The sequence below is a fragment of the Terrapene carolina genome, unplaced genomic scaffold (genome assembly GCF_002925995.2).
Source record: "Terrapene carolina triunguis isolate 2854851 unplaced genomic scaffold, T_m_triunguis-2.0 Scaffold34060, whole genome shotgun sequence".
Classification (NCBI taxonomy): domain Eukaryota; kingdom Metazoa; phylum Chordata; order Testudines; family Emydidae; genus Terrapene; species Terrapene triunguis.
Window position 1 is genome coordinate 1 of NW_020698411.1, and position 15,055 is coordinate 15,055.

A 15,055-nucleotide genomic window follows, 5' to 3' on the forward strand; every position below is an offset into this window, starting at 1 on the left:
TTTTAAATGTTTGAATATGGTAACCCTACCTGTGACCAAGTGTTGGTGGGCTGTGAGTCTGCTCTTGCAGCCTGTGATCCAGGCAGCCTAACGTTCGGCTAGTGTGTAACTGGCCAGTCGGTCCACCCTGCCCCAGCTGACTGGAAGTAACCAGACAGGGCTGGCTGTAACCTAGCCTCCTCAGACTCCCCGTTGGAGGACCACAGACCTAACAAAGGAGGGGGGGAATACAACCCAATGGGTCTCATCTCATGCTATGGTTCCAGCACGGAAGCCTGCTGGTGGGGTTAGTGGTGTTGGCTGGCCAGGGTCAAGCTCAGTGGCCATTGCCGACTCTCTGGATAAAGCTCAGATGAGGCAACCAGTGTCTGGCTCTGTATCATTGGCTAATACAAAGGGTGTGGCATGAATGCACCCATGGGTGGCTGTAGGGTGGAGGGGAGCTCCTAGCTAGGATGGAAACTAGCCCACTCTGAGGCGAGCCATTGGGAGCTCTGTTCAGAGCCCCTTGCAAGGCAAAGCAGTCACCCTGGGGTCGGGGTTTGGGGAAGTGCCTGCCCCAGGTTGCCTAGGTGGGCTGGTTTGAGGGCAAAAGCTCCCGTAGAGCAGGAGGCTTTGTGGTCTCTCTCCTGGGTCTCTGCAGAGCACCAGTCACGGTAGCAGGCCAGCATGGATGCTCTTGGCTGGGGATCCCCTTTGTGCGCTCGGAGCTATGCCCCCATTCTAATGAAGGCAGCCAGGCCACATCTCGGCAGCTGCACTAACTTGTCTTCTCTTCCACCCTACTTCCCCCTTGCTCTGGTCGCAGGGAGATGGCAGCGCGGTGGGCCGTGCTGGGGCTCTTGGCTGCCTGCGTGGCCAATGCTGCGAAGGAATCTGTGCTGAACGTGTGCATGGACGCCAAGCACCACAAAACCAAGCCAGGCCCGGAGGGGGCGCTGCATGGCCAGGTACGGGTCTTGTCCTACTGACACCTCAGTCCCATCCCTGACCACTTGGAGCTTTGGGTGAGGAGTAACTGAGTCACCTGGGCCTGCCGTCCCTTCCAGTGCAGGCTGGTTCCTTACGCCGGGTTCTCTGGGGCTATGGAGGACTGCCGTGCAGGGAGCTGGAGGTGTTGGCAACGCACCAAGGATTGGGGGTTTCTCTCACAGCCCTAGGAGGCTGAGAAAGGCAGGGTCGTGATGCCAGCGTCCTTAGGCTGGCAATGAGACCAGCTCTCTGGCAGCAGCGAAGTAAGCCATGCAAACCGGGCTACTTCATCCTTCTGAAAAGAGGCCTGTCCCTTGCTGGTGCCCTAGGGAAGGTCTCGGACTGGGGCAGAGGGCCGGGGAGCCAGGACTCCTGGGTTGCTGTCCTAGCTCTGCCACTGATTCTGTGGGCGGACTTGGCTATGTCCCTGTTAATTTCACTAGACTAAACTGGCCCAAGTAGCAAAGGTGTTAACACAGGTACTGGAATTAGGGGTGCAGGGCTGGTTCTGCAGCACCCCCTGACTTGAAGTGGTTTCCATCATATACAGGCCCAGGTATCCAAGGTGTTAACCTCACCCTGTCACTGTCTAGCTCAGTGTTTTGAATGTGGGTTGGGGTTCTGAGTACAAACACCTCAGCCTGCTTAGGACCATGGCAACGGCCACCATTACGGATATCCATCTCTCTTTGTTAAAGATGGAGGGGGGGGGAGGAGGAAGACAGCTGGAGCATTTGAAAGAGGTGTTACCTCAAGGGGAAGAAGGTAACGCTTCAAAGGAAATACTAGAGAGATGGTAGAGGGAAGATATAACAGGGAAAGCCCCTTTTCTCAGAAGCTGCAGACTCGGCTCCCTTCCGTGTCTGTCACCGGTGGATTTAGCTACCCATAAAATATAATAAAATAAAGAAAAGACAAGATAATATGGTGCAAATAAAGGTAAGTGTATTAGGGATAAAAGGTACAGAAAAACTAGGGAGAAGGGGGGGGGGGAGAAATGCAAGAATAACACTGTGAAACAGCAAAACCATGAATCAGTAAAATAGTGGATCAGTGACTGACTCTGAGAGCTTGGAGCTCAGGCCCATAAACCCTCCTGTGGGATTCTACAAAACAATAAACAATACCCCAACACGGAAACCTTTCTCCTATTGCTCTGATGCAGCAGATGTCACGTACAGGCGTGATGCCCAGGACCTACAACCCTTGGACTGATTTAGAGTCCTTGAGGAGGAACACTGGGGAGTCCAGACGACGGATAGATCTCGTCGCTGGCGAGGAGACCCTCTGGGATGATGGACACCAGGAAATGCAGGATATAGGAATGACGATGACAGGACTCCTCTTCCTCAAACACACTACGGGATAGATGTTGTTCTTCGATCTCCGCTCTGGAGCTCTGCGAAGACCCGACCGTGTACGAACTGTCGCTGGAATGGACAGCCCTGCGCAGGCGCTGAACAAGACCTTATAAAGCCTTTTTTTGGCGGGAAGAGTTCTGAGGTGATGGAACACTGAGGGTTGGACTTGGCGGGAAAAACCGGTTCTGACTGGTTTAAGCTAGAGTCTGTGTAGTAAATAAGTCCCCTCTCAAAGATGGAGTTCAAAGTTAGAGTTCATGTACTCCATTTTGAATTTCAGTTTAAAGTCAGTGATTCACTTCAGTATTTTAAAAACATCTTATTAATAGCTAATTGAAACAGTACATTCCATCTAACAGAGGGTTGCCACATTTCTAACATCTGGTAACTGAGGCCCTGCCCCTTCTCTGCTTCCCCCCCCCGCCAATCAAAGAAAACAGACATCAGGGCTTGTCCAGGTGCCATTTCACACCTAAGCCGAAACCTGGACTGTCTGGATGAAAACTGGATGGGTGGCAAACCTAACTTGAAACACCGTGTTGAGTAAGGCTGTAACTTTGACAACATTCCTTGTTCCCATTCCCTTTTCGCTGTAGAGTTTGTCAAAAGCAGGCAGGCCTGCCAACAGTGGGGGGGCGAATGGGGAAGATTGTCCAGGGGCCTGGGTGACTTAAAAGGACCCAGGGACCCCCGGCAGCGCAGTGGAGTGAAGGCAGGCTTCCTGCCCAGCCTCGTTCCATGCCGCTCCTGGAAGCGGCCATTCCGTCCCTGCGGCCCCTGGGAGGGGGTCTCCACATGCTGCCCCTGCCCTGAGCGCCGACTCCACAGCTCCCATTGGCTGGGAACTGCGGCTAATGGGAGCTGCAGGGTGGTGCCTGTGTGTAGCAGTGTGCAGAGACCCCTACACCCCCCGCCCACCCCCACACATGCAGCTGTCTGGCAGCTAGGAGATGGTGGTAACAGTCTTGTGGGGAAAGAGGCATTATTAGAAATAATCTGGCACTGTTAAGTCTGAGCCCACTTCCTAGAAGACAAAACCAGACCAACACAAACAGGGGCAGAAAAAAGACCAGAGAAGATCGGCTATGCAGCTTCTGTGTCTGGTGCTGCCTATCCTCTCTGCAACCTCACTGCTGGAGAAACAGCCCCAGCACATGGTCTGATCAGCTGCTCCAAACCCTGGCAAATCTGCATCTGAACCAGGTGCTGCCTTTCTGGTCACAGGCTCCCAGCAGTGCTGCAGGATACAGGCTTGGTGGGAAAAGCTAGACTCTTATTAAACAGAAGGCACATGGGAGGGGAGTAGGGTAGGAAAGCAGACTGAAGGTGAGGGAAGAAAATGATGTGGTGGGGAGTGGAGCAGGTGACGGCAGGAACCAAAGTCTCTCATCCCCTTCGGTGGCCAGGAGTGAGCTGGAGCCAGTGAAGGTGGCGATGTCAGGTGGGTTTCGCTGTCTAGCCCAGGCTGGTAAGAGCATCTCCTGGGATCAGGATGAGGAAGGTGTCCCAGTGGATTGCAGGAGATGGTGGGGGAGGCAGCCATGTCCGTCCTTTCCTTTTTCCCCCCCTCTCCCAGCCAGCAGTCGGTCTGATCTTCCTCCCAAAGTCCTTGCATGGTCTGCCTTTTTTCTCTAGACCAAAAGGGGTGCTGGGCTTTTTGACACCTCCCCCCCTCCCCCCAAAAGGAGTGCTGGGCCAGTGTAGCCCATCCCCTCACTTTGCTCACCAGTTACATGTGTTCTTAATGAACTAATTCAGTTCAGATTTCTAGTCCCATGTTTCTTAACTCAAGGCTCATGTTGAAGTGGTGCCTTGTCACTCGGAGGCTTTTTCATTTGGATGAATTCAGTCTGTCTCCTCTTTGCACCTTCCCCCCCCCCCCATCCCCACTTACCCAGCATCCCACAGAGGAGATCACAATTGGGGGAGGGGGATAGATCTGGAGGCCCTAATCAAACATCATTTATCAGCTCAGTGGCTGCCCCTCCTGCCCCCAGTCTGTAGCTTCCCCACTTCACAGCATTTTGTAGTCTTACAGATCTCAAGCACTCTGCAAAAAAGCATCTCTGCCCTTCAATCCTTGGTCCTTAGCCATGGCCCTACCAGTGCTCTGATACCAGAGCAGTCCCACTAGGCACCACTGGAGGCTGGTGATGTGGTTGCATCCACCGCATCCTGTCTGCCCCCCAGGGCGAGCTGCCAGTCCCCTGCGTACCCGTCTCTCGCTGTGTTCGCAGTGTGCCCCTTGGAAAGACCATGCCTGCTGCACGGCCGAGACCAGCACAGGGGCTCACCAGGACCAGTCCTACCTGTACAACTTCAACTGGAACCACTGCGGGGTGATGCCAGAGAAGTGCAAGCAGCACTTCATCCAGGACACGTGTCTGTACGAGTGCTCGCCCAACCTGGGGCCCTGGATCGACCAGGTCAGGGGGCGTTGGGGCTGGGCACTGGTGGTGGGAGAGAAGGCTGGCTTAGTGCATGTACTCACGGCTCCCTCTAGTGGCAGGTCCTAGCAGTTCACTCTCTCAAGCACCACACGGAGTTGCTCCTTCAGCTTGAGCCGTCCAGGCTTGTGCTTTCTGTGCCAAAGGCCCCAGGTTCAATTCTCCACTGGCAGCTGGTGTCCCCGTATCCAGCCAGGGCCCATTGCATGTGGGCAGGACGATCCCTGCAAAGTGTCCTGAGGTTGGGAGGCTGCACTGAACGGCTCCTTTTCCTTCCCTCCCCAGGCAGTGCCCCTGGGGCCCTGCCATCCCCCCCTGCTGTCTAGGACTCCAGAGAGCCTGGCCCCAATGCTGAGCTCTGGGGAATGCCCCCAGCTTGGCTGGTCTCTCGGTGGGACTGACGCTGCCTCTGTCCTGGGGTGTGGTGGGTTCATGCAGCGTGGTTGCTGGGAAGGCAACAGCTAAGATCGCGGACGCTGCTCCTGAGCAGGGCTCTGCAATAAATCCAGGATCTGTTCCCCGGACACGGAGCTGGCCTGCCCATCGCCTGGGTGGGCTGCGTGGGACACCTGTTGGGCTGGGGATACTGCTGCTCAGGAACTCCCTTCCCCTGGGGACTGGGCCTGGTTCTGCTGAGACCCGCACTGGCTCCATTCAGTGGAGCTAGATTGGGGGTGGGGGAGAGCATGTCTCTGACCCTACTCCCTGGGGAGGCTGATGTTGTCCCTAGGGGGAGCCCAGAGCTGCCCCCTGATGCTCACAGCCCTGTGTCCTGGCAGGTGGATAATAGCTGGCGCCGGGAGAGGATCCTCAACGTGCCGCTGTGCAAGGAGGACTGTGACCTGTGGTGGGAGGCCTGCAAGGACGCAGTCACCTGCAGAGAGAACTGGCACAAGGGCTGGAACTGGACCACAGGTCAGTGAGCTGCTGAGAGCAAACCCACCCCACTCTGGGCTGCAGGGTGGAGCCAGGCTGCTGCAGCCTGGGGGCGGGGGGTGGGGGGGGCGGGATGGGGAGGGATCAGACCTTGCTGTACAGGTTCAGGGCTGGTTTGGAGGCCCAGGAGATGGAGGAGGGGCTCCCATCTCTCCCTGCCCCTTGATGGCAGCAGCCCTCTGACTAGCTATGGACCCTGGGTGTGGGGCTCGTGAGAGGAGCACCCTGGAAGTGAGGGGCTGAAGCCTGTAGTCTCCTCTATTCTCTGCCCTGTCCCTGGTTTGGGTCAGACTGGGGGAGTGGGTCGTCCCCTGGACTGAACATAGTGTCCAGTGAACCTGGGCCATCTTCAGCTGTGGCAATGGTGCCCATGCTGGAGCAGAGGCCAGGAAATCTGCCTCCTGGGTGAGCAGAACTGCTCAGCAGGTGGCTGTGCGGTTCTGGGGTCTTCCTCCCCAAGGCGACTGGGTGTGTGGTGCCCCTCTACAGAGTTGTGGCAATGCCAGTCTCTGCTCACCAGTATCCCCTGCCTCCAAAGGGGGTCCTGGTCCTGGAGGTGGCCACAGCAGTGGAGTCTCAGGGACAGAGCTGGGGAGGGTAAAATGGGGCTCCCCAGTGATGTGCAGAAGGAGCTGGCAGGAGACTTGGACTCCGAGATCCATGCTGTGAATGGGGCTCGGAAGAGTGAATGGGGTTCGGAGCCTAGAGGCTGGAGTGGTGGTGTCAGATGATGCCCAGAGGAAGGATGGCCCAGTGCTTGGAGCCTGTGACTCGATCTGCTTCAGTTCCCTGCTATTGACTGGAGAGGGTGGCCACTGTCTGACAATGATTTGCGGCTCTCAAATGTGCAGGAGGCCAAATGAGCAAACCAAGCCAAATGTCTGGTCAAAACCAATCCTGCACCTTGGCAGGGGGTCAGACTGGATCACCCTAGTGGTTCCTTCTAAAGACCCTGGTGAAATACCATCTGGCTTTGCAGGAGTGGGTAGGAATGTCACTTTTCTTGTTTTATGCAACATGTCCACCTTAGCAGAAGGTGTGTGGAGGAATCGTGGGGTTAAACCAGTGGTTCTCAAACCGGGGCACATGTACCCCTGGGGGCATGCAGAGGTCATCTTGGGGGTACATCAACTCATTTAGTTTTACAACAGGCTACATAAAAAGCACTGGTGAAGTTGGTATAAACTAAAACTTCAGACCATGACTTGTTTATACTGGTCTATTGTACTTGCCTTTCAGTGTATAGTATAGATTTATATTCCAATTGATTTTTATAATTGTCTGGTAAAAATGAGTCAATTTTTAAGTGTGCTGTGACACTTGTGTATTTGTCTGATTTGGTAAGCAAGCACTTTTTTAAGTGAAATGATGCTTGGAGGTACATGAAGCAAATCAGACTCTCCAGATGACTGTACCCCTGTCAAAAGGTTGAGAGCCACTGATTTTAAACTAACTACATGTCCAGCGTGGCTTTACAAGTTACTAAACTCTCCACACATGGCTAAGCCCCAACCCACCAGTTTGTAACTCTTCCTTGGCTTGGTGTCTCTGTTCTGTTAGTCTCTTGCACACTGGGTTCTATCCCAGTGGCTCATGAAGCTACCTGTACTGGGACCTAGCTTGGATAGATTTTTGCCTTTGACAAGCTCTCAATTAGCTAGTGCCAAGGCTGAAGGCAGCTCTGCAAAGTGTTGGGCTCCTGTATTGGCTAGCACTGATCTTCCATAGATTCACTGCGTGACCTTAATTTAGTCTCTGTGCCTCAGTTTCCCATGTGTGTACTGGGGAGAAGAGCACTGCCCTACCTCAGAAGTTCATGAGGATAAATTATGCTATAGACCCTGGGGTGATGGAGGGCCTAGAAGGATCAAGGTGCATTGGCAGAGATGGGGCGGGAACCCAGCTGGGCTCCCCTGGGTAGCAGGTTCCTCATTATTACTAGCCTCCATCTGTCTCTCCAGCCCATCAGGGTGCCAGCCAGGGATAAATCCAGGAGGTGAGTGACATGGCTACAAGCCCGTGAACTTCACCTCACAGGGAAGGAGTTTCTCCCACAAGCCAGCTGGGCCGTTGCCAGCTCAGCCAGTAGCCTGGGACTGGCGGATGTCTAGCAGTGAGAGATGGGGAAGGCTGGCTAGATGGAGTCCAGCCACAGCTTGCTCACTGCCGCCCTCTCTCTCTCTCTCTCTCCCTCCCCAGGGACCAACCGGTGCCCCCGCGGCTCCATATGCCAGCCATTCAAGTATGTCTTTCCCCGGCCGGCGGACCTGTGTGAGAAGATCTGGTCCAACTCGTACAAATACACCACGGAGCACCAGGGCGGCGGGCGCTGCATCCAGATGTGGTTCGACCCTGCCAACGGGAACCCCAACGTGGCCGTGGCCAAGTACTACGCCCAGAACGGGGGAGACGCCTCTCCTGCACCGCGGGCTGTCCTGCTGCTGCTGCCAGCTGCTCTCCTGTCCCTGCTCTGAGCATCCAGAAGCCTCTGGCAGCCCCAGTGGTTTATACAGGAAATATTTCTGCTTGGGGCACAGGGTGTGTTTGCCCTGCAGCCCTGTTTTGGGCTCTGGCCAGCAGATTCCAGATTCTGTCTGGCTACTGCTAACCCTGACACAACACGATAGAACCAGACTAGTCGTCCCCCCTGCCCCCCGTGACTGTCCCTCTGTGTTCTCCTGCCACACTCCTCAATCCCAGCAGGCTCTGGGGGGAGATCCCTCCATGTTCCTGGGCATCTGAGCTCTGTAACATGCAGTGACTCACTGGCTGGGTGTATTTATTCTGTCAGCTACCTCGCTCCCTTGTCTGATCCCTGCCATCCTGTGCTCCCTGGAAATACAGGTGTCCCCTCCCCTGGCTCACAGCCTGCCCTGGTGTCTCTGCTTCAGCAGATTGGACACTCACAGGGGGCTCCAGCCCCCCAAAACTACACCCTGCCCTTTAAGGGTGACCCAATTGTGCAGCCACACACACCCCCCCTTATGCTCCTAGCTGCAGGGTTCTGCTGTCTGGAACAGATGCACTTGCTGTCAGAGCCCCCCACCCCCTCTGGCCTGCCTGGCTCTGGGCAGGGTCTGGTTTCCCAGCTTGGCTCTCAGCACAGGGTGAATGGGAAGCGCTGCCTGGCTTGGCAGGATGCTCCCAGCTCTAGCTCTTGTCTGGCTCCAGACTCCTGCTCTGCCCGGTGGTGACTGCCTGGCCTCTAACCCACTCCAGGACTATCTGTGGCTACACGCCCTGCTCCCAACGCTGGCTGCCGACCAAATGAGCAGGGCCAGCCCCTAGCACCAGAGCAATGCCTGGGCTCGCTGTCCTGCCCTCCCCACCCTTGTAACCCTGAGCTGCAGGTGGGAACCGTCTGGAGCTGAGACCTCCCAGTTTGTGAGAGAATCTGGCAAAATAAACTGTCCCAGCCCTGCTCTGTGCCTGTCTCCTCCTTGATAGAAACGTCCTTCGGCTCAGTCCCCAGGGCTGCAAAGCTAGAAGTGGGCCCAGCCAGAGGCTCCTCAGGGCTCTCGGGTTGCCTGGCAGGTGGGTACCTTTGTCCAGTGGCTGTGGGGTAGAGCATGATCACTGCATGGGGGCCTGGCTCCAGCCTCTGCTAGCCCCCCACATGGGGCTCTGAATGCTTCGCCTACAGAGCAGGGTCTGGGCGATGCAGACAGCGGCAGCATCCTCTCCTGCCTGGTGCTGGGAACTCGCTCCACCTGGCTCCCCTCGCTCACATCCCCACCCACCGCTCTCCTGCCACATCAGGCAGGTACAATGCTACACCCATCAACTGGGCACTGGGGAGGGACAGGTCTCATCCCTGACTGCCAGCTGAGCTGTATTCAGAGTCCGGGGGGGTGACTAAGGATGTGCAATAGACCAGCTCAGCCCTTGTCTAGTGGGGGCACAGCTTGTTCTGCTGTTCTTTGAACGGAAAGGTCAAAAGGGCTGGTTCTTTACCAAGGAGCTGTGGCAGGAGGGGGGCAGCAGGGTGGCTCTGATCAGAGACTGTCACACCAACCCTTTCTAACAGAAGCTGTGTCCAGGCAGATCTTGACAAAACTTCATGTTGGCAGATGTTCTGTCCTACCCTGCACCCGGGCTGTGTAGCTCGCATGGGGACCCTCTGTGGGAAGAGGCAGGGCCTAGTCCTATGCTAGCCACATGACTGGTATGAACTACTGACCTCCAGCTTTCCCTGGTCCTGAAGGATGCTCTCAGGGCTTGTCTTCACCTGCAGCAGCACAGTTTTTTTTTTTTTTCCCCCCCCCCCCCCCAGTACAGCTGTGGGTCTTTAAGGATGCTGCTACCCCACAGCTGGGAGAGCTTCTCCCCTTGGCTTCACTCATCCCCCCTCCCCCGGGGGCAGTGGCTATGTTGACCTTGTGCTGTCTATGCTGGGGGTTACGGTTGGCCTGACTCCAGTGCTAAGGGGTGGGGTGGGAGTGGTGTAGTTACTGCTGTGGGGCAGTAGAGAGGACCTGGCAGCAGTAAGCCGTGCTCTCAGCTGAACTAGCAATGATGACCAGGGGCTGGCTACTAGGAACCTGGTTTCCCACGGCTGGAATGAGTGATGCTGGGTTAGTGCTGGCTGAGGGCACTGGGGAGGGAAGAGACATAACCGAGACTGGGGGGAGACGGGGAGCTGCTGGCAGGGAGGAGCACAAAGCCCTGGGGAGACTCCTGGGAACTGGCATGTGGGATGGGGCACGGGCGCCAGGCCCAGCAATGCTACTGTCTGCAGCTGTCCAAGCGCTGGGTGGGGCCACCTGTGGCCAGTCACCAGACTCTGATACTGGACCCAACCCTGCAGGCCCAGGTGCTTCCAAGCCCCCTGGCTCCCGGTGTTGCTCTGAGTTCTGGTGGCTCAGGCATGGGCCCGGGCTGCAGGCTCCCTGTCTAATGCCTCTTCTTGGGCAGCTGGCCTATGGGGTCCCATTCCCTAGGCCCTGCTCTGTCCTTAGTGCCCCTTCTTCCTGCTCTGCCCCTGTGCCAGTTACAACAAGCAGCCCGTGGGCTCTGCAAAGGGCCTTTGCTCTCAGGCCTTGTCCCCACAGCTGTTCAGGAGCAGCCCTGCCCACTAGTTCCCGGGGTAGACAAGGCCTGAGAAAGCACAAGACAGTTACAGATCTCTGAGAAAACAGACACGGGAATGCAGGTGTGTAGCCCGGGCATCCTCTCCTGCCCCCACCGGTTTGGGTCTTAGCCCTGCCTGTAGTCAGGCTTAAAGGAGACTCCTGGGTGTCCCCGCTGCTGGACAAAATTTGACTGGAATTAAGATGTCAGTGTTGAGCGGTGAGAATAATTAACCAGTGGAATCACTTTCCATGGAGCATGGTGGATTCTCCATCCCTGGTGCTGTTTTAAATCCCGAGGGGCTGGTTTCCTACAAGCTCGGCTGTCGCTCAGACAGGAATTACTCCGGGATGCGCCCTGGCCGGCATTAGACAGGGGGTCAGACGAGCGGGTTACAGTGGGCCTCTATCGATCCACTAGCGAGGCCAAGGTTGGCTCCTGCCCCCTGACCCCTCTGCTCAGCACAAGCCACATGCCAGGCTCTCCCTGTATGTTACACTGCCCTCACCCCACCCCTCTGGGCCTGGCATCCTGCCCCCAGCCTGGCTGCCCTCACTCACCCCAGGGGCCTTGGCATATTGTTCAAATCAACCTCCCCTCTCCCTGCCCCGTGCAACTTTCATGGGGACTTGGCTCCAGCTACCGGAGCTGACTGGCTTCCCCAGCGAGCGGGGCCAGGTGGGGATGGGCAGGTGATGGGTGTCCCTGGATCCGGCTCTGGCTCGTTTCGTTCCGAGGCTACCACAGCTTTGCTCGCTCAGCTAATTCTCCACCCGGCTGCGGGAGGGTGAGCGGATGCCCGGGCACCAGGAGGAGGGTATGGGTCAGGGGTGCCCTGTGTAGCGGGGAGCAAAGATCCGTCCACTCCGCGGAGCCGGCTTCATCAGTGAGCCTCCGCTGCTAACCTGGGTCATGCCCGGCACAGCCCAGCCCAAGACTGTTTAGCTCAAGCTCAGAACTGCATGAGGCACAGCTCCTGAGTAAGGGGGGAAAGCTGACTCACACAGCTATTCCCAAACAACTCCCTTGGTAGGCACTACACTGACATACAGCGACTTCACTCCAGAATAATGACTCCACTTGGGGAGCGGAGTAGTGATTCTGGAATGGAGTATGCACCCAGGAGCTACTGTGCCATAGCTGTGGGGGGCAGTGCCTACCCCAGCAGACAAGGCCCGACTGGAGAGAAGCTACACGGTTTTAAACGGGGAGAGTATTTAACCATTGGATTCATTTCCCAAGGGGTGTGGTGGATTCTCCGTCACTGGCAATTTTAAAATCCAGACTGGCTGTTCTTCTAAAATATCTTCTCTGGGGATTACTGGGGGGCAGGTCTCTGGCCTGGGCTGTACAGGAGGTGAGCCTGGATGATCACATGCTACCCTTATGGATTTGAATCTATGACCTACTTTATTCCATTGGATTAGAACAGGGGTCCCCAACGCGGTGCCTGCGGGCGCCGGGATGTCTAAGTACGCCTGCGTACTGGCCGGCGGATGAGCATCCGCCGAAATGCCGCCGAGAAACAGCGTCATCCAGATGTGTTGCCGCCGAAATGCTGCCGATTTTCGGCAGCGACGCCTCTGGATGACGCTGCTTGTCGGCAGCATTTCGGCAGTGATGCCTGTTGACGTTGCCGCTTGTTGGCGGCATTTCGGCGGATGCTTGTCCGCCGCCACGGTCCTCTGTGGCTCATCGTCTGGCGCCCGCCAGACAAAAAAAGATTGGGGACCACTGAATTAGAACGTGTCACCGGAGAAGGCAGGGGCTTCCTTTACCCAGCTCGGTTTGTGTTTACATTGGCTCGGGGGCGGGGGGCGTGTTACTTGCCCTTGGCTTAAAAAAAAACCCCACCTAGTTCATGGGTTTAGCATTGTGCAGGCATGTTCCAGGACAGTTGTGGGTGCATAGGGGAGCAGGGCCCCTAAACGGGAGAGAATCCTGCAGAAGTCGGCATTAACCAGACACTCATCTAAAGCCAAAGCACAGAGAGGCTGGTTTCCAGAGGACCCCTGGACTGTTAGTCATGCATGTGGTCCCTGCTAACAGTAGTTATGGGCAGTGTTTGAACCAACTCCACACTGGCCCAGCAGCCCACTCTCGCTCAGTTTAGACAGAGGGGTCTAACTCCAAGCCAGCTGGTACCTCTGGCTGGGCCCAGCTGTGTCTGCATCACTGGGAAGCAAGCAGCAGCAAGTGTCTGTGTATCAAGGAAGAGACGAGCACAGAGAGCAGGGCTGGGAGAGTTTATTTCTCCAGAGTCACAGACACAAGCTAGAGGGGCTCAGATTTCCAGCAACACCCCATGGTGGTCCCCGGGGAGTCTGGCTGGCCCGTGGTGGCCAGCAGGGGGGCAGGACTGTGTTCCCAAGCATTGCTCCGGTTCTACGGGCTGTAGGAACTCTTGGTGTCTGCAGCCAGCGCTGCCATAGCAACGCAGCTACCATGCAGTGGCCCAGAGCGGGTCAGAGCCCAGTCAGTCACCACGGGGCGCAGAGACTCTGACGCTGGCTCTGGCCAGGCACTGCCTGCGGCCACGCTGGGCAGCACGTCCAGTTAGTCTTCTGCCAGAGCAGGGCCGGGAACCGAGCCCCTCCGGGAGCTTGGCGCAGGATGGGGAAGCTCGGACAGAAGAGGAATTGGAGCAGCGGCACAGGAGGAGGGAGAGACCCAATCACACAGCAGAACCAGCAGCAAGGTAGGCAAGGATAGGGGTGGTGATGCCTCTGTGCTCAAGTCACCCCCCCCCCCACCCAAAGCCACAGAGAGGATGGTCTCATGGGCTGAAGCGGAGACACCAGGGCAGGCTGCGAGCCAGGGGAGGAGACACCTGTATTTCCAGGGGGCGCAGGGTGGCAGGGAAGGAGACAGAGCAAGGCTGGATGAGAGGGTCCAAAAGCCTTGTTCTCCTTGCAATTCTCATCCCCCAAGGCGCCCCAATGCCTTTCCCCTGCACCCTCCTCTCCGCCGCCCAGCCCCAAATATTTGCTGTCTTCCCTTTGGGGTTTCTCCCCCTCTGCACATTCAAATGCAAAGACAGTGGCCAATCCTGTCGATGGAGGGCTGAGGGGCACAGGCACCCAGATGACTGCGGGCACCATCGTTAGAGAGGACCTGCCCGGCTCTGGTACCCAACAGAGGAAGTGCACCCAGCCAGTGAGTCACTGCATGTTACAGAGCTCAGATCCCCAGGGACACAGTGCATGGAGGGATCTCCCCCCAGAGCCCGCTGGAAGAGAGGAGCGTGGCAGGAGAACACTGAGACAATAAAACCATGGAGTGAGGGACGTTCAAGGGCAGGAGAGGATGGGGATAATCTGGTTCTATTGAGTCTTGTCCGGGTTAGAAGCAGCCGGATGGATTCCTGAATCATCTGCTGGCCAGAGCCCAAGGCAGGGCTGCAGGGTGAACACACCCCGTGCCTAGAGAAGAAATATTTCCTGTATAAGCCAGTGGAGCTGCCGGAATCAGAGGCCATACCTAGGGTGCTTTCAGCCGGCCACCAAGCCCTGCTATTACAAGACCCGAGGACTAGCAGCTTCCAGATGCTCAGAGCAGGGACAGGAGCGCAGCCGGCAGCAGCAGCAGGACAGCCCGCGGCGCAGGAGAGGCATCTCTCCCGTTCTGGGCGTAGTACTTGGCCACGGCCACGTTGGGATTTCCATTGGCAGGGTCAAACCACATCTGGATGCAGCGCCCGCCACCCCGGTGCTCCGTGGTGTATTTGTACGAGTTGGACCAGATCTTCTCGCACAGGTCCGCCGGCCGGGGGAAGACATACTTGAATGGCTGGCATATGGAGCCGCGGGGGCACCGGTTGGTCCCTGGAGAGGGGGAGAGAGGGCGGCAATGAGCAAGCTGTGGCTGGACTCCATCTAGCCAGCCTTCCCCATCTCTGGGGTCCCAGGGTACTGGCTGAGCTGGCAACGGCCCAGCTGGCACGTGGGAGAAACAGTCCTTCCCTGTGAGGTGAAGTTCACGGGCTTGTAGCCACGTCACTCACCTCCTGGATTTATCCTAGAGGGGCTGCCTGGGCTCTCACCCCTCTGGGCTGGAGGGACTTGCTTTTGTCTGAGCAAGAAAGATGGACGGTTTAGTGCTAGTAAGAATGAGACACCTAGAAGTGCTGGGGCTGGCTTCCTCCCAGAGCTGCACCAGTGCACCTTGATCCTTCTCCTAGGGAGTTCTGCTAACACAACATTCATTGACTCCAAGACCAGACTGTCACGGAGTATGGGGGGACTCAGGGCCCTGCACCCCCGGCGTCCT

The 15,055-nt window shown here is 56.9% G+C and overlaps 2 protein-coding genes across 3 annotated transcripts in view; one reads left to right on the forward strand and one right to left on the reverse strand.

The window, feature by feature from the left end:
- The first annotated feature begins 812 nt into the window (after window positions 1-812).
- On the forward strand, window positions 813-8,190 carry LOC113405181 (folate receptor alpha-like). Its single transcript, XM_026646118.1, has 4 exons — window positions 813-950; window positions 4,571-4,759; window positions 5,560-5,695; window positions 7,916-8,190. The coding sequence occupies exons 1-4, from the start codon at window positions 813-815 to the stop codon at window positions 8,188-8,190; spliced, it is 738 nt and encodes a 245-aa protein (XP_026501903.1).
- Window positions 8,191-13,017: 4,827 nt separating this feature from the next.
- Window positions 13,018-15,055, reverse strand: part of LOC112121115 (folate receptor alpha-like) — a 9,475-nt gene continuing 7,437 nt past the window's right edge. The window contains exons 5-6 of one of the 2 annotated variants that reach the window (XM_029914279.1): window positions 14,323-14,610; window positions 13,018-14,242 (exon numbers count right to left, since the gene is read on the reverse strand). In XM_029914279.1, the coding sequence (XP_029770139.1) occupies window positions 14,336-14,610 (275 nt within the window). In that variant the 3' untranslated portion in view covers window positions 13,018-14,242; window positions 14,323-14,335. Of the gene's footprint in view, window positions 14,247-14,322; window positions 14,611-15,055 lie in introns of both variants that reach the window. The other variant, XM_026646114.1, reaches the window with a different exon arrangement.

What these genes read in the sequence shown, in the direction of transcription:
- LOC113405181 (XM_026646118.1), top strand. Translation starts at nt 813, where the DNA reads ATGGCAGCGCGGTGGGCCGTGCTGGGGCTCTTGGCTGCCTGCGTGGCC. An exon ending in AGGGGGCGCTGCATGGCCAG is followed by an intron (nt 951 to 4,570) that starts GTACGGGTCTTG and finishes CTGTGTTCGCAG; the next exon opens with TGTGCCCCTTGGAAAGACCA. An exon ending in TGGGGCCCTGGATCGACCAG is followed by an intron (nt 4,760 to 5,559) that starts GTCAGGGGGCGT and finishes GTGTCCTGGCAG; the next exon opens with GTGGATAATAGCTGGCGCCG.